This window comes from Danio rerio, chromosome 17 (assembly GCF_052040795.2).
Source record: "Danio rerio strain M-AB ecotype USA chromosome 17, GRCz13ab, whole genome shotgun sequence".
Taxonomy (NCBI): Eukaryota; Metazoa; Chordata; class Actinopteri; order Cypriniformes; family Danionidae; genus Danio; species Danio rerio.
Genome location: NC_141037.1, coordinates 49,224,347 through 49,242,772, shown reverse-complemented (window position 1 = coordinate 49,242,772; position 18,426 = coordinate 49,224,347). Strand labels below are relative to the sequence as shown.

The 18,426-nt window shown below is 34.0% G+C and overlaps 1 protein-coding gene across 3 annotated transcripts; it reads right to left on the bottom strand.

Moving 5' to 3' along the window:
- Nucleotides 1–449: 449 nt before the first annotated feature.
- Nucleotides 450–18,218, bottom strand: ap5m1 (adaptor related protein complex 5 subunit mu 1). Of its 3 annotated transcripts, none has more exons than XM_087289116.1 (9): nucleotides 17,932–18,218; nucleotides 14,845–15,508; nucleotides 12,681–12,908; nucleotides 10,452–10,591; nucleotides 8,682–8,767; nucleotides 8,114–8,226; nucleotides 7,928–8,024; nucleotides 5,408–5,533; nucleotides 450–743 (listed from the first exon to the last, which is right to left on the bottom strand). In XM_087289116.1, exons 1-8 carry the CDS (start codon nucleotides 17,997–17,999, stop codon nucleotides 5,451–5,453), a joined length of 1,479 nt encoding a protein of 492 aa, XP_087145242.1. In that variant the 5' UTR covers nucleotides 18,000–18,218; the 3' UTR covers nucleotides 450–743; nucleotides 5,408–5,450. The 3 variants fall into 3 exon arrangements, with proteins under 3 accessions (XP_087145242.1, XP_087145243.1, NP_001018490.2); XM_087289117.1 differs by lacking the exon at nucleotides 450–743 and adding an exon at nucleotides 1,011–2,970; NM_001020654.2 differs by lacking the exon at nucleotides 450–743 and having other exon boundaries at nucleotides 5,237–5,533.
- Nucleotides 18,219–18,426: the final 208 nt, after the last annotated feature.

Below are 18,426 nucleotides of genomic sequence, written 5' to 3'. Positions count from 1 at the left end.
TTTGGGTTGCTACAAGTTAAGTACTGCTTTAAAGCAACTGACAAATATATTTACCTTTAAATTAGCTGCATTTTTAAATTTATGTAATTATCAATATTTTCCTGTTTTGAAAACCTAATAAAATTATTCTGGCAACTTAAACCTTTTAATCTAATCAGCATTTCAAGATTTTTAAGTTACAATAATGTATTGAACTATGTAGTGGTAACACCTTCTGAGTTATTTTTTAGAGTGTATTTGTAACACTTTGCACCTAGATTGTTAAATAGAGCCCTATGTTTTAGCAGGATATTAGTTGTGATGCTATTATAGTTTTTTTTTATTAATATTTGTAATTTATTCATGTATTTTTTCATCATAAACATGATTTTGAGAGAGATAGAGAGAAATAAAATATATAGAGATAAATCCAGATGCTCAAGCCCATATTAATTCAAACCAATACAAAATGTAAAGAGTGATTTTATTAAAATGTCTTACATCAAAATTGGTCAGAGCAGAGATCAAGGACCCATAATGCATTTCAATACACCCATGAATTACAAACTAAAGGCAACAGTTATTCAACAGATTTCTTTGCAGTGCACATAATATCCAAAAGGACAAGATAATCAAATAAAACATTCTTTCATTAATTTTCCTTCGGCTTAGTCCCTTTATTAATCAGGCGTCACCACAGTGGAATGAACTGCCCACTTATCCAGCATATGTTTCACGCAGTGGAACCCAGCTGCAGCCCAGTACTAGGAAACACACACACACATTCATTCACAAAAGGCCAATTTAGTACATTTAATTCACCTATAGCTCATGTCTTTGGACTGTGGGTGAAACCGGAGCACCCGGAGGAAACCTAATCGAACACAGGGAGAACATGCAAACTCCACACAGAAATGCCAACTGGCCCAGCCAGGACTTGAATCAGCAACTTTTTTGCAGTGAGCAACAGTACTAACCACTCAGCCACCATGCCGCTTAAATAAAACAACCTAAAACTATTTTTTTTTTTTCACAAAGACTTGATTCCTAATTATAACCTCTAATAGGAACACATGCTTAGATTCATTCCTTTAGAAAAAAGACCAATTAGAAAGCATCTGACATGGTATCTGCTAAATGACTGGAGGAGCCAGACTGACTATAACACATGGAGAATCCTCAGACAAGCATAAAGGGAATGAAGAGGACCTTATTGGAGACTTGCTTCACTTATAAGATTGACCACGCTCAGAGCCCTAAAGAGGAAATCCCTGTGAGAATGCAGACTTGCCTTGTTCTTACAGAGACACCGCAAGGCAATCAGCAAACATGGCAGACGATTAATCTCTCAGACAATGCTTTACTTCAGTATAAAGGGCTCTTATGCGGCTCCAGCAGAACTATCATCATCTTCTCCATAGGAGTTCACAGCCGTTAATTGACAGCAAAATGCAACCCAGCAGCTGTACATAGATAAAAACGGCTACTGCTGCTCAAAACCGCATGTTTAGCCTTTTTAACCACCCTTTTACCTACACTGTAAAAAATGGCCGTGATTTCAACGGTAAAAAACTGTAAAAATGCTACAGTACAAATCTGTAATCTGGTTAACGGTATGTTTCCTTAATATATACGGCGAATAACCGTAAATTGACTTTCCCAGAATTCCCTGCATGGCACATCACTTTTTACGCATTTTGTTGACATTATTATGGATTTTTTTGTTGTTTCCCCATTGGTTATGTACATTATAGATTTATGTTACATCTAATGTTGATAAACAATGTTTATTTCATGACTTTAATTTTATGCGTGTTACCATACTGGTTTTTAGTAGCTGTGTGAATGACACTGAGCACCTTCTATATGCTGATTCTCTTTTCTGCTTGTTGGAAAAGTTGATTGTGATGAGCATCGGCTAATTATGTTACTTCCTCATCACCTGCATGTGGGTGTGCTAACGTGTCTGTGTAACAAAAGATGTGTAGATGTTGGTCATTCAAAATACAGACATATTACCTCTATAAATTAATAAATACGGTAGTTTACCGTAAAAATTAGAAATTACTTTTACGGTTTGTACCTTGGTTTTAACGGTAAAGTACTGGCAACTGGTATTTGATAAAAAATTGTTTAAAATCAGTCGAAAAAAATAGATATTGTCCAGTCATAAAATGACCAGTATTTTCTGTGTGTGTATGGTATGATAACCAGCTTCAAGGTTTACTGGTTTGGAAAAGATTTTAAAACCACCAACGTTTTCGTATATGTACTTTTTTTTTTTTTTTTACATGTTCTTCATAATTATTTTATTTAGTTTTTCAGGGCAACCGTATCTCCAGCAGAAAAGGAACCACCACATCAAAAGCTACTGGTCCAAAATATTTTAAATGTTTCTTAAAATAAAATATATTGTGTTCAATTGTGTAATCTCAATACCATGATACTGTGATATTAACTCAAAAAAAAAAAAAAAAAAAGAAGTTAATCCAAAACAAATTTAACATAAAAGCAATTCAAAACTGATTGTCATTCTCTAATTGTCTCTAATTCTTCAATTGTCTGATTGTCAGACTCTAAGTCAGAGTCTCCCTTAACTATCTTCTAAAGAATCCTCTCTGCTTCAGTTCTGGCCACTACAACTTGCAGTCATTAATTACATTAAGATGGTCCTGGTGTCCACTATAGTGGATATTTAAAAAAGGATGATATTTTGAAACACAAACAAGTTTACAGCTTTGAAAGCTAAATTTATTGTTCCTGACACTTTATTAAACAAATATATATGTAACAATAATTGTCAAATAACATTTAAAAAGCTAAATTTTGCATGCCTCTCTCCTTCCCATAAAATGTGCTTTTTTGTATGTCTGCCATTTTGGATGCTGTGTAAGAAGTGGTTCCTAGAATGCTAGCCAATCAAATGACATATCACTAGAAAGCCCAGGGTGTCTTCTGAACAGTTCAACAGCAGGACTTGATAGAGTAGCTCTAAAAAATTTCAAAGAAAATTCATGAAACACAATATCCACTACAGAGGACACAAGTCAATGGACGGGCTCTCAGGAGGATAAAGGAAATGCTGTGAAAAATTCCTTGCTTTCATCATTTGGGAAATATAAATAAAAAAAAATCACATGACAAATAATTTTGACTTCAACTGTAGGATCCTTAACTGATTTCATATAAAAATAGAAAGACTGAACGTGTGCTAGGCGAGGCAGTGGCGCAGTAGGTAGTGCTGTCGCCTCACAGCAAGAAGGTTGCTGGGTCACTGGTTCAAACCTCGTCTCAGTTGGCGTTTCTGTGTGGAGTTTGCATGTTCTCCCTGCCTTCGCGAGTGCTCCGGTTTTCCCCACAGTCCAAAGACATGTGGTACAGGTGAATTGGGTAGGCTAAATTGTCCGTAGTTTGTATGTGAATGTGTGTGTGGATGTTTCCCAGAGATGGGTTGCAGCTAGAAGGGCATCCGCTGTGTAAAAACTTGCTGGATAAGTTGGCGGTTCATTCCGCTGTGGCGACCCCGGATTAATAAAGGGACTAAGCCAACAAGAAAATGAATGAATGAATGTGTGCTTTTTTTTGCAGGCTGGATGAATAGTATTTGGAAGTCTCCATGAACTATTTTGTTGGGCAGGAGGGAGGCTTAAGTGGGACGTCTGTGGGTCACTTTGGAAACTAATTAAGAACCTCTTTGGATACCAGTTTGGTATTTCTGTCTCACAATTGCCTTCTCTCCTGCTCTGCCATCAAAATACACTCTTTTCAGCCTCATCAAACAAACACTGGGCCAAAGTCCTCTTGTGAGTGAACTCAAGGAGTCTCTGTATGAAGCAGCTGAACGGCTAATGGAGAAAAGCAAAGACTGAACAGCAGTAAACACTCAGGACTCGGGCTGAGGCTGAATGAAAGAACTGTTAACTGAATCTTAAGTCTTCATTATTTCTTATTGGAACGGATGAAGGAGTATTTGGGAAGCAATGCCGCAGATTTGAATATTACTGACAATTATATTATTCATGAATTCACTTTCCTTTCGCTTAGTCTCTATTTCAAAGGTCGCCACGGCAGAAAGAACCGCCAACTATTCCAGCATATGTTTTACACAGCCGATGCTGTGATCGATGCTGCGATCCTTCCAGCCGCAACCAACTGGGAAACACCCATACACACTGTAATTCACACACACACAAACACACACTAAGGCCAATTTAGTTCTTTGGACTTTTGGGCAAACTGGAGCACCCAGAGGAAACCCACACAAACACAGGGAGAACATGCAAATTCCAACTGGCTTAGACGGCACTCGAACCAGCAACCTTCTTGCTGTGATGTGATCCCACAATTATATGATATTATATTATGTTATATTATATTATATTATGTTATGTTATGTTATGTTATGTTATATTATATTATATTATATTTAGTGGATGGATAAATATATTACTTTACATGAGCGTCAAAATAAAATAGCCATTAAAAAAATATAAATAAACAAATTATGCCATTGTTATTATTATTATTATTAATTATTGTTATTTTTATTATTATTATATTTATTGTTTATTTACTTATAAATGTATTATTATTAAATCTAATATTTTTATCATTAAATCTAATTACAAAGGGAATATTTATTGATAATAAAAATGTTTTTTTTTTTACTTGAATTCACTTGAATGAGTGTTAATTTTAGGATCTGATTATATTATAATATATTTTTATCAGGATTTCATTATATATCAGGCAAATTTTTAGCCTATAATACAAGTTATATCCACAAAATCAAACACTGTAAACATTTATTATTTAATTTTTTCAGATTTAAAAAACTATACATATGTTGTAAATATGCCTGAATAGTCTGATTGATCAATGGTTTTTCAATGAAAGGCATTTTAGTTTAGTAAAAAATTATTACAAACAAACTTTTCTGCTCAAAATCCTTTTTCAATTTTTTTTTCCTAAGCTTTTGTCATTTTGTTTTTCTATTTAGATTTATTTTTATATTTAAATAAGTACTATTAGAAATATTTTTTAATAAGAATAATACTATTTTATAAATTCTAATTACACACTAATATTTAAGGACAATAACAATGTTTTTTTTTTTACTTGAGTTTTACTTTTAAGTCCTGATAAAATTTTATCATACAATATTAAATGTGTATTGGGTTTTCATTATATACCAGGCATTCATTACATTTTCAGCCAAACAAACAAGTCATATGCACACATAACAAATACCATGATCCACTGACTAAACATTTAATATTTTATTTTGACAGATTTTAAAAAGTTTACATATGAAAGTCGGACCAAAAATGAAAGCTAACACTGTATAACAGAAAATTTATTACAGACCACAACTCTGTTAAAAATATCATTAATATATATTTTTTTATTTGTGATATTTCTTTAATACCTGCAGTGATTTATTAGGGTCGATGTGCATCATTATTATCACATCACAGAACAGTGTATCCAGAAGAGACAGGAGCATCGCCTGTGGAGTTCCAAATGTAATATTCTGAGGAGACCAGCTCTCGTGCTAGAGGGAAATAAATAAAGAAAATGCAACTTTCTGTTTTAGTGTTTTATCAACCTTTTGTGAGAGTAAAATATAAAAATTATCCTTTTATAAAAAAAAAATATTAAGTTTTAATGTTTCATAAAATACGTGAAAGTAAAATATAAAAATGTTTTAATGTTTCATCAAAATTTCAGGAGAGTAAAATATCAAAATTGGGTATATGCATGTGCAGAAGGACTTTTAATTTTGCAGTAACCCCGGGTCAAGCACTTTCCTGTGAACTGTATGCAGTTACAAAATCAGTGCGTTTACGGTCTGTTTTCTTCAAAAATCAACAATCTTCTCTGCCTGTTTGAAATGATATAGTGTGGGTCTCAGAATGTCCAAGAAACACTCCATTAAATTAAATTTTCCTGTGCCATGTCTTCAAAATTTGAACATTTATTTTACTAAAGTAATTTCAATGGTGTTTCTGCGCTCACCTGCTGATCCTGACAGGCACGTGTGTGTAAATGGGATTTCATCTCGGTTTCCACTTGAACAACTAATTGAATACTGAAGTCTATTTAACGGATTGTATTTTAAATACATTACAACATTGATGCTGTAAAAGGAACCATATAAAATTTTTAAAAAGTCACAATAACAGTTCATTGGAAGTGTATCGGTGTGGGAAAAAGCAGTAACAGTGCGTATACCCTATTACAATTCTATAAAGAAGATATTAAATTTAAGCTTCTGTTTTAATGTTTTAATCAAGCTTTTGTGAAAATTAAAATTTAAAGTGTTAATTTTATGAAGAAAATATTAAATTCAAGTTTCTGTTTTAATGTTTTATTAAACGTTTGTCAAGGTAAAATATCCAAAGTATCCTTTTATAAAGAAAATATTCATTTTAAGTTTCTGGTTTAATGTTTTATTGAGCTTTTGTGAAAGTAAAATATCCAAAATTATCATTTCATACAGAAAATATTGAATTGAACTTTATGTTTTATCAGGTTTTATCAAATCCATAATTTTATTAAAGAAAATATTAATTTTAAGTTTTGCTTTTAATGTTTTTTTGAGCTTTTGTGACAGTAAAGTATCAAAATCGTATTTTTTTAAATGAAAAAGTTTCTGTTTGAATGTTTTATCAAATTTTGTGAGAGTAAAAATGTCAAAATATAAAAGTGAAAAAAACTGATATTTGGGAAAACATATGTTCAGAATGTCATAAGGGGATCAATAGCCATGATTGGAATGAGTTTGACTGGAAAACAAAAATTTGTTTTTATTAGAACACCATTGATGGTTTCAAAATATGCTATCAGTCAGTCCACAGTCAGAGAAATGCTGGAGGGGTTGCGGGAATGTGGTAATCACGCACATATATTTTGGGAATATCTGAAAATACTTGCATTTTGGCAAGGGGTAAAGATCAAGATAATGAAAATTACGCAGTTAGATCTACATTTTATTTCCCTGTTTTTCTTGCTTGAAGGGATACCCTAGGATTTATGTAATAAAAACCAGAGATATATACTACGTATACTTTTACTAAGTGCAAGAAAGACTATAACAATGAATTAGATGAAGCCACACCCTCCAACAATAGTGCAGTGGATAGAAAACTTGAATCTATATATAGAATGGAGTATATGACTACTCAACTTCAATTGAAACTGGATACTTTTAAACACTGTTCACCTGTTACTTTGTATGTGAACAGGACACAGTATTTCCAGCTCCTTTGAAACTGAAAATGATGTATGTTTTTTTTGTACTTTGTTTTTATTTACACCTTGGGTTACTTTTTTCTGCAGTTTGTGTTTTTAGAATCGCTACTGTCACTAAATGTTCTGTTCTGTAAAATCCTTTATATATATATATATATATATATATATATATATATATATATATATATATATATATATATATATATATATATTTATATTGTAAAAATAATGTTCCATTCTCATTTATTGTCTTAAAAACAATGAAATCATACAATAATTAATATAATCAAAGTAATCAAACTAATTTAAATAGATTCTAAATCATTAAATAGGCTTTACTATGTTGTCAAATTATATTGTAAAAAAGATCTTATATATTATATTTTTTAAAAATCACAATAGTCAACTTCATGACAGTCAATCTTTTTTTTTTTTTTTTGCACAAAAACATTCATGAAACAAAATGACACAATCTAATGTACTTTTTTCCATATTTTTTTTGTAATTTTGTAATGTGCTTTTGTCATTTTAATTCATTTGGTTATTTAGCATTTCTATTTAGCTTCATTTTTAGCTTTAGAATTAGTTTTCTTCATTATCTTTTCAGTTATATGCCAATGCAGCATCTAATATTCATCTAATATTTGTGTGTTATTTTATTTCAGCTTTATTCATAGGTCACAAAAACACTCACTTGTAACAATCCGTGGTTTAGCAGAGGAGTAAACCTGCACTGAGTGTTGGTCCACACAACAACCAGACAGAGTCAAATCTGGCACACGGAAATAAAGCTAGAAAGATAACAGTAAAAAATAAGTTAACTACATTAACTGAGTTACAGTATCATAATCACAAAATGAATCAATCAATTCACCCTCACTTTTACATAGGCAGTGAGTCCTGTGCATAGAGGGTCTGACGGTCCTGTAACAGTGCCTGAAAAATGAACAGACCCCTCTAGAGTTGCTTCACGAGACTTTGGAAACTTCTGACCTGGGGATAAAAAAACAAAAAACACATTCAGTTGAAGTCAAAATTATTAGCCCTACTTTTTTTCAATGATTTCCCAAATTATGTTTAACGGAGCAAGAAATTTCACAAATTGACAGTATTTCCTATAATATTCTTTCCTCTGGGAAAAGTCTTTTAACCTTTAAATGTCACTTCAAGCTGAATACTTGTATCTTTAAAAACATCAAGTCAAATACTATTTACTGTCATCATGGCAAAGATAAAATAAATCAGTTATTAGAAATGAGTTAATAAAACTATTATGTTTAAAATTGTGTTAAAAAAAATCTTCTTTGCATTAAACAGAAATTGAGGACCCTGAATTCAACTGTATATTATACAATTAGAAATATAATAATATAATCATATAATATAATCATAGAAATATAATCATATAATAAAAACATCATGGAATATTAGGAATGCATGTACTATACCTAGAACCCAAACCAGTAGGTTCTTCTCTTTGGACACCTCAAGCTGCCCTGAGCTCACTTTGACCTCCACACTGCCCATTAGATTCCTATGGAGAAACATGCAGGAGGACACTATTGACAGCATTGTTTTAGAACTTCCAATTCACTTTTATAAATAATAAATTCAAGTTTCTGTTTTAATGTTTTATTGAACGTTTGTCAAGGTAAAATATCAAAAGTATCCTTTCATAAAGAAAATATTCATTTCAAGTTTCTGTTTTACAGTTTTATTGAGCTTTTGTAAAAGTAAGATATCAAAAATTATAATTTCATAAAGAAAATATTGAATTCAACTTTGTTTTAATGTTTTGTCGAGCTTTTGTGAGAGTAAAATATTAAAACCATAATTTTAATAAAGAAAATATTTATTTTAAGTTTTGGTTTTAATGTTTTATTGAGCTTTTGTGACAGCAAAATATCAAAATTATTAATTTTTATGAACAAAAAAAATTTATTCAAGTTTCTGTTTGAATGTTTTATTGAATTTTTTGAGAGTAAAATGTCAAAATATAAAAGTAAAAATAATGTTCCATTCTTATTCAGTGTCTTATAAAACAATAAAATCATACAATAATTAATATAATCAAAGTAATCATACTAATTTTAAATAGATTTTAAATCATTAAATAGGACACTATTGGCAATATTGTTTTAGAACTTCTAAGTCATACTTCTTAGTCATTTCTACAATAGAAAACTGAATAACAAATGGCAGAAAACGGTCAAACTACTTGCTCCACAAACAAACGTGTTCACGACTATACATAAAAAGTAGAATAATATAATAAGAAAATATCAGTTTGCAACATCAAGCAGCAAAACGAATGTCTAAAAATGAATGGAAGTGAATGAAACGGAAAGTCTCAAGCCAAGAAGATTCCAATAACTGAGCCCACTTGTACATCAAGAATAGGGTGAATAGCAGCCATCTACTTTTTTTAGAAGTACAATAGTACAGGGGTGCGTTTCCCAAAACCATCATTAATCAACTAATAAACAATTGTTATGATTACAATAAATTATAGTTTTGCAATCTGTGTTTCCAAAATCCATCGTAAGATCACAATCTTGTGGGTTAAAAGCAGAGTTCCTGGCTGTGTTCAATTCTGAGCTATCAACCCTATGCTATTCCTTTCAAACACTTCACTATTAACTTTAAATGATTTAAAATTATTAAAATTGTCACATTTTATTATAAAAAGTTATTATTTTTAAATACATTTTATTTTTACTTCCAATGGTCCCTTCTTAATGTACTGCGAATACATTTATGCAAGTTTTAACACAGCTGTGGCCTGTGAAGAAAAGTAACTTTTATGATTTACATTACAAGCGAAAATCTGTTACATTTCAAAAGATTGGGAAATGTAACCGTTTAAAATATGATATAAGCTTATAAACATGGTTGTACAGTAATTTAGATTTTAAAAGTAAGCTTATCTTCGCTGTATGGATATGCAATCTATACAAAAACCTGTTGCATATTGTATTAGAAAAAGTTACTCCACTCCCTTGAAGAGCATCATTATGGAAGTTTTATGCTTTAACTAACATAATAACTATGGATCCATACAGAACTATGGATCTCTGACAGAATTTGGGAAACAATACATCATAGTTTGGTAGCTCATCAGCAAGTTACATCATTGTTTGGAAAAGCACTCTAGGATATCTGAGCGAGGTCGCTGTAAAATGCAATAAGAATGATTGAAACTACAAATTTGTACTTACTGGTTGAAGAATGGAATGTGTGCCTCACAGTACTCAAAGCTGTTTTTGACACTTTCATGAAGCTTCAGGACAACATTAACCTTCAGATGATTCTCCTCTGCCTTTAACTGGTAGGAGCCAAGAATTGGTGGCACAGGCACCTAAAAAAAGTTTTAAATACTACATTATTAGGAAAATATTTAAATTATCATCAAAATGTTTAGGGTCAGTAAGTTATGAATATTTTTATTGAGCAAGATGGAATAAAAGAAAATTAAAAAAATTAAAAGTGGCTTTACAAAACAAATCTATTTCAGTCATGAACCCATTGAGGAAACTGTCTAGGGCAGGAGTCATCAAATTCAGTCCTTGAAGGCTGGTGTCCTGCAGAGTTTATTGGAGTAAGAACCTGAACAAGCTAGTCGTGGTTTTACAAAATGAAACTTCCATGCAAGCATAAAAACATGAAAGTTTTGAGGAAAAATGAACCTCCAAGGCTGCATTCCAGTCCATTATTTTATGCCCTTCACTAACTTCCATTTGTCTCGTTCACTTGGATGTACATCACTGATTACATGACGCAAGTGTCTACTACTGGTGGAACATCTGAATTGGTTTCAAAGGAATGCCCCAAACCCTTGAGCACTGGGAACTAGACTGTTGTGGTGTCTTTCTGGGACTTTTGCTGGAGTGGACATATGAAGCCAACTTGCTTTCTAGGTCAAATCCAGGGATCTAGGGTACGTCAATGTAAACTTCCCTCCTTCATTGAGAAAGTGGAACATACTTTAAAATGGCGGTGGGTTTTCCCCAGAGAAAACAAGGGATGGGAGGTGTGCAAGTGCATGTCTTAAAGTGCAACCTAAGTTTGGTCATTCCTGCTCTAGGGCCTCAGAGATGACCTAAACTACTGTAAAAACAACTAAACATTTTAAAATACTGTTTGTAAAATAGGCTCAGAAGGCCGAGAACAGAATGTCCAAACTTGCTCCTTAAGAACTTAAGACTCATGGTGTGTTGTCAATGGGATCATCACCCTTCAATCATAGCCACTATATAAAATTATTGTTCTAAAACCAAGTGCTCAAAATTGGCCAATTTAAAGGGTCTTTCGAAATAAGGGATTTCTTAGATGGGACTTAAAGTACACTGTGCGACTTCTTTGCGATTTTAATGCGATTTTAGAATGTACCAACTCATACTGCACAGAAAGATCACAAAGTCAGAATTCATGTGCTCACACTATATAGTCTGACTGGTCAGCAGAGATTCGACTGTTCACACTGCATATGAAATCGACGCATCACCCTGTTTAATGGTGGTTGACAAACGAGCATATGATGTATTTACGCCATGTTATGGGAAGTAGCATAAACCTGTATCTCTCAAATGTGTAACGAAAATTACACACACTTTTAATTATTTCTGTACGCTCTGGAATATATTCATTAATATTGCACCATAGTACCCCTGTAAACTCGAAAGTTGTGTGTGTCTATTTCTGTTTTTGCGCTTGTAGAATAATGATACAAAGAGTTTAACTCAACTGATTCAAGCTCTGATTCAACTGTGTGATTTTTCTCACAATGGCCGACCAAAATATCAGGAAATCATCTTGCAGATAGGGAGAGTTTAATCACCTCTCCTTTCCCCTTGTACACTTGATGAACATAGCAAAATAATGCTGAATTTTGGCCCGAATCATAGAAAAGTCGCACAAGTTCAAATTCCGCTCATAATCAGACACAAAAATCTCACAATGTATGCCCGGCTTAAATGGTACAACCAGATGAACACTTTGGGCACCCATTATCCATTGTTTAGAGAATGTGTGTGGTAATGCATATTGCTTTCTATTCAGAAGGGTTCAATCCAATACCCTAATCTCCTCAAATCAGTCACTCTGGGGGGTATTCGAAGGCATTATTTTAGGAATGAATGCTTATAGGAATGAATGCTTCTAAATGGAAGGTTGTGTCATTAGAAAATTCTAGGCCAGTGAGTTGAAGCTGGTTGGAGGTGAAATTTGCAGCATATACTGGCCCTCCAGAAACAGGACTGGTCACTCCTGGCCTAGAAGGCCCTGAAGTTTCCATACTGCATGAAGCTCTTCTGTAACCTCATATCATGTAATAAATATCAGTTTCCCTCAAAAAATATAAATTTCAGAAAAATCTTGAAATACGGACCTTAAACATTTTCGAGATGCAAATCCAGCATAGGACACACTAATGTCAGAACAAGAGTTACCTGTGAGGTGTAACTGCAGAGTCTGAAAAGCTCCAGAGGTGGAGAGAAAGGGAACTTGTACGGTCCTGAAAAGGCAGAACCGTCATTCTCGTCCACACTGCAGGCGGTGAGAATGCTTGCATCCAGAGACGTCACACAGGGATGGACAAGAATGTCCTGCAGTGGTGACCCGTTAGGAGGGAGTGTGAGGGTGACAGTCACATTGGGTAGAACGCCTTCAACCTCACACTAAAAAAACATGAAAGCGTTCATTTAATACCAGTTCATAATCAAACCTAACACACATCTAAATATGCAGTAGAAGAACAAGGGATGCGCCTAATTTTCTCTGCCAAAAATTATAAGCCAAAAATAGTAACTTTTTTTTGACAAAAGAAAAACTGTAGCTGTAGTCACTGGGCAGAGTAAACAGGCTTTCAAACTGGACATGGAAAACACTGCGCTATGAAACCCATTCTTTTCAATGAATTGTGCCGTGCAAGAGTGGTTTGCTGCTCTGTAGATATTCTGCTCACGAATACATATACTTATCTATGCATTTACGCACATACTTACCTGATGCCGCTCAACTTGTTCATGGTCAATAAAATTTTACTGTCCATAAAAGTGATTTATTGGTGTTCTGTGCCCTGTTTAGAAGTACCTTAGTGAATTTATTGTGGTACTTTAAGAAACTGCAAATGATGAAACATTCAGGAAGTGAGAAGTTGACCACAGATGCAGATGTGGGTAATCCTCGTCATTTTTATTGCTGTAAAGAGTTTGAAGAGCAATAGCGGTACGTTTTGTTTACATTTAATTTGGATGATATTTATATTTTTGACAGTAATGTGTAAAGTAGACCAGATGTGTTTTGTATACATAGCTTGTGCCTCAAGAATTTTAATTCTAGTTACAAATGCATAAAATACACAGAACTCTAAAGCAAAAATACAAATGTGTGTCAAATTATCAACATTCTTATGGCCTATTATAATTTATGTATTTGATGTGTTTTAGCTATTACTAAGAATTGTAATTTTTTTTTTCTTTTTAGTTCCACTCTGGTCCATTGTAAAGTTTATCTGAGGAGCAATAAAAGCTGAATTATACAAAGCTTGCATCTCTGGACTTATAATGGATGGAGTTTAACTTGCTGTCAAACTTCTAAGAGGCAAATGAGGAAGGAAGGACAGTACAATTGGCTTGTGTTTTTTTTAAATCAGGCAATTCAGTTTTAGTCAGTTAAACTGTGAGAACAAATTAATTTTGATGATATCAAAAAAGTTTGACAAAACTTATATACACTGTAAAATTAAACATTATTAATACCTGATAATTGGCTACAGCTTGGTATGACAGCCTGTTGTCTTGCAGGCAACCAGGTGCATGCAAACCTCACTTATTCACTTTCCTTCAGCTTCCTCCCTGCTTTCAGGTGTTTTCAAAGTGTGCAGCTCCCAGTGAAACACTCTCTCGTACACACTCACTCACTACAGCCAATTTTACTTTCACCTATACCAAATGTCTTGTAGGAAAGTGAAGCAAAAAAATACATGCAAACATGGGGATAAAATGCAAACTCCACACATAAAGGCATTCTGGCTCAGTCTGAACTTGAACCTTCTTGCCGTGAGGCAAATGTGCTAATCACAGAACCACCTCTTATGTATCTTTCTGATTTGCTAACATTTGACATAAATAACCAACACACAAGATCTGGTTCCTGTATTCGTTTGAAAGTCCCAAGGGTGCAAATATGCTTTTTCATTCTATGCCCCTAGGGCTTGTAATGACCTGCAAAATCAGCTTAATCTTGACACACTTCTGACTGTGAGTACTTTTAAACATCTTCTGTACAATGTCTTAAAGCATACTTGTAATTGTTTTTTATGATCTGACCTTTTTACGAATAGAGATCTTGTAATTTTGTGGTATTGTTTTCTGTGATTTTTATGTGAAACTTTATGTGCTGCCCGCCATTTTGACCAGGTCTCACTGGAAGAAGAGACGGTAACTCTATGTGATCTCCTGGCTAAATAAAGGCAAATTTTTCTTGAGGGTATAATTTGTCACCTTACTTTGCTATCTTCGCTTACATCGTTTTTCTGTATCTGCACACTATAAAATGAAATCTGCTGACTGAATAGTTGTTAGTTTGACTGTAAATAGGATGAGAACTAACCTTACACATGACCACGCCGTAGACATCCCAGATATCCTGTCGACTACTCTTGCCGTACTGCATGGACCTCACCTTCTCGGTAAGGGCAACACTCACAACCGCCCTTCCTCGGTGGACCCCTGCCTTCCAGGCTGGTTGTTTCTGAGCCCCCCCAGGGCTTGGAGCTACAGCAGAAGGCACCAATCCAGATGGAGGAGGTATGTCCAGTGGCCGCCCCAAAGGGCAAACCTGCAGGAGTACTGATGGAAGGGCCCCCAAGCGGGAGGCCAGCACATCAGGCTCTGGTTTACCTCCAGACCCACAGAGGAAATCCTGTAGGCCGGACAAAAAAGCTAAGCCCTGAGAGACCGAGGCCAGGCTGGGAAGAGGTGGCCGTGGCTCAGGGGGAGCTTCAACAAGAGGAAGGCAGGCTAGGATTAGCGTTCCCTGAGTGACCGTGAGCACAGGCCAGAGGGTTTTCCCACCCTGTCCATCTATAAGGAGTTCCACAGCCGGTGAACGGTGCTGATGGGCACAGTCATCCCGTATATCTACGTAGGGTTTATCAGCATCCACTAAGCCCAACTCTGTCAACAGAAGCTGAGGAATGACTCGGTCCTCTGGAACGGCCACATAATGAGACCCAGCCAAGGATTTAGCACGGAACTCAACTGTGGGGAATCGCCTGAAGGAGGCAAAGAAAAAATATTTTGATGATGTAGAGTGTTGCACATGTATTTTGCAACTCCTTTTTATAACTTTTATCAATTGTGTTGTGTCTTAGGTATGAATGAAACAGCATAAACCTTCTTTTAAACTGTGGTCACATGACCTCTTCAGAGAGCCATTCATCTAGTTATAATCTTGGTTGCAAGCATTGTTTCAGCAAAGACACTGACACATTGCACACATTCTGTGTCAACTTTATTTCTATGGACATACAAGAACTTTACAAAAACAATTTACATTGCAGGGTGTGTGATGTCAAGTTGAAATTGGGTATATGTGGAAGTATGCTAAAGGACTTTTAATTTGTCAGTAACCTGGGTAAAGCACTTCCATTGGACTGTATCCTATTACAAAATTGGTGCGTTTAAGGTCTGTTTTCTTAAAAAATCAGCAATCTCCACTGGCTGAGTGATATGCGATGTGGGTCTCAGATTGTACAAGAAGCACTGCATTAAATTATATTTTTCCCTGTCATGTCTTTAAAATATGAACATTTATTTTACCCTAGTCTATTCAATGGAGCTTCTGCTCTAGCCTGCCAATTTTGAAGGGCGCGTGCGAGTAAAGGCTTTTGGCCTTGTTTTACGCTTGAGCAACTAAATGAATGCCAAATTCAATTTGAATGCCAAATTCTATTTAACTGATTATATTTTAATTACATTATAACATCGATGCTGTAAAAGGAATTGTATAAAAAGGAAAACAGTCACATTAACCGTTCACCGGAAGTTAACAGTATGGGAAAAAAAAACACACAAAAAAAAACGCATGTACCCTATTGTTCTTGACTAAGCTACACAATTTGTGGATTAATTGTTTAAAGTTTTTTCCATTTATTGCAAAAAATGTATTTGCTTGTGTTTTATGGCCAGTTACTGTGTATATATTCCACATGACATAAGTTTAAATAATCCAGGGGTACAAAATGCAACCAGCTTTAACAAACATTGGCTGTGTAAAAGTCAGTTATGCGTAATACATTAGTGATGATAATTTAGTTGAAAATGTTAAAACATTGTGAAAATTTATATATATATATATATATATATATATATATATATATATATATATATATATATAATAAGAATTCATAATGATTGTATTATATCAAATGCATAGTTTAATAATGAATACAATTTAAAAACTTTTACTATGATATTTTTGGCTTCCGACAGTAATATGTCATGATGTCGTTAGTTTGTACATTTAGGTCAGATTGCAGTTATGGATGTTGGAAGCAACACAGTTTTTTGACCTAGCTATAGAGTCTATTGTAACTTTGTATTTTTGTTTTGCATTTCTTCAATAAACCCTTTTTAAAAGAAGATTCGGTCTTACTCGCGATTTTTCAAATACTGGTTGTTGGACTAGCTGCAAAAGGTGGTACATAAGGATGTGCACAAAAGGTGTGCCACTACAGACAGCATAAAAATTCAAACAGTGAAGACTATGCAGTGTCATTTTATATATGATATATTATTTTACAATAATACAAAACAGTTTTTAAAAGTGAGTGTGCTTTACAAACTACCTGTAAGTGATTCATTCTCTCTTCGCTTTATGCACCAGACAGTCTTATCAACTCTACATCTTTCTTGAAAACATCTTGCAATTACTAACAGCAAAAAATTAATTATGTACATTAAGTATTTGTCCAGCAGTTTAGCTGTCTTAATAGCTTTGGTAATACTCTTTATAGAAGAAGTCAGGGAATCATACAAAGTGTTTAGAACAATGAACAATAGTTTACAATTTGGTCAATTAAGCATACATTTTATTTTGTGGATGTGGTACTTTCCAAATAAAACAAGATTTTTTTTTTTTTTTTTTTTGTCCATTTCCAATAATCCAGAGTTGCAATCCATAAATAAAAACATTTGATCAGTTATATTGATAAATTTATAATACACTTCAAAAAGTAGTAAGGAAACTTGGGACCAAAACCGTTTTGTCTTGCAATTATAGTCTGCTTCTTTCAGGTGAGTGGGCTTTACAAACCACCTGTAGGTGGCACACTTTTTACCTTCTTTTGGTGCTAACGTTGGTTCCCAATTTTTTTTTTTCTGTTGAACATAAATTAAGATTTTTTAAAATGGTGGAAACCAGTAATTATTAACTTTCATAGTGTTTGTTTTTCCTCCAATTTATCTTCTTTTGTGTTCCCCAGAAAAAAAAAAGTCATAAAGGATTGGAATCAATAAAGGGAGTAACGTTAGTGAATGAATATTATTTTAACATATTGTTGGTTTAAATATAATTATTTGGTCGAACAGATAAGATAGATAGATAATTCTGCTATTCTAAAAATAGTACAATATTATAGCATTTTAGCAAAAGCTATCAGCTATGCTAATAGTCAATTATATACAAGGTCCTTACCTGGAAAACCGTACTTTTCCAGATTCACCCTTTTCGTGTGAGACAACCCATAGTGCTCGAATACTCATGCTGCTGTGTCTGTCCCTGTGCAGGATTGGGGCTAATCTAACATGTCAAATACTATTCAATTATTAACCTAATCAGTAAGATATATTTGAAAAAAAATATTCACTATAACAACACTGACTGACCGATAACGTAAGCTCTTAAAAACATGTTTGTGAAAAGAAACAGAAACAGAAGATCTCTCCTGTCATGTTACTGCCATATGACAGCTTCTGCTTCCTGTTTGTTATTGATCACGTGACATCTTGGGGCGTGGTCGAAAAAAATCGTTCCGGGCTACGGAGCTGACATGGGATCAGCGGTAACAAACTGAACAGTGTTCGGCTCCATTGTAGCAGAGCATCAAAACTGATCCCAGACCTGCCCTCAAGAGCATAGCCTACGCATCCTCACCCTGTATCCTGTCTTTCTATTTCCGGCCCGGTCATG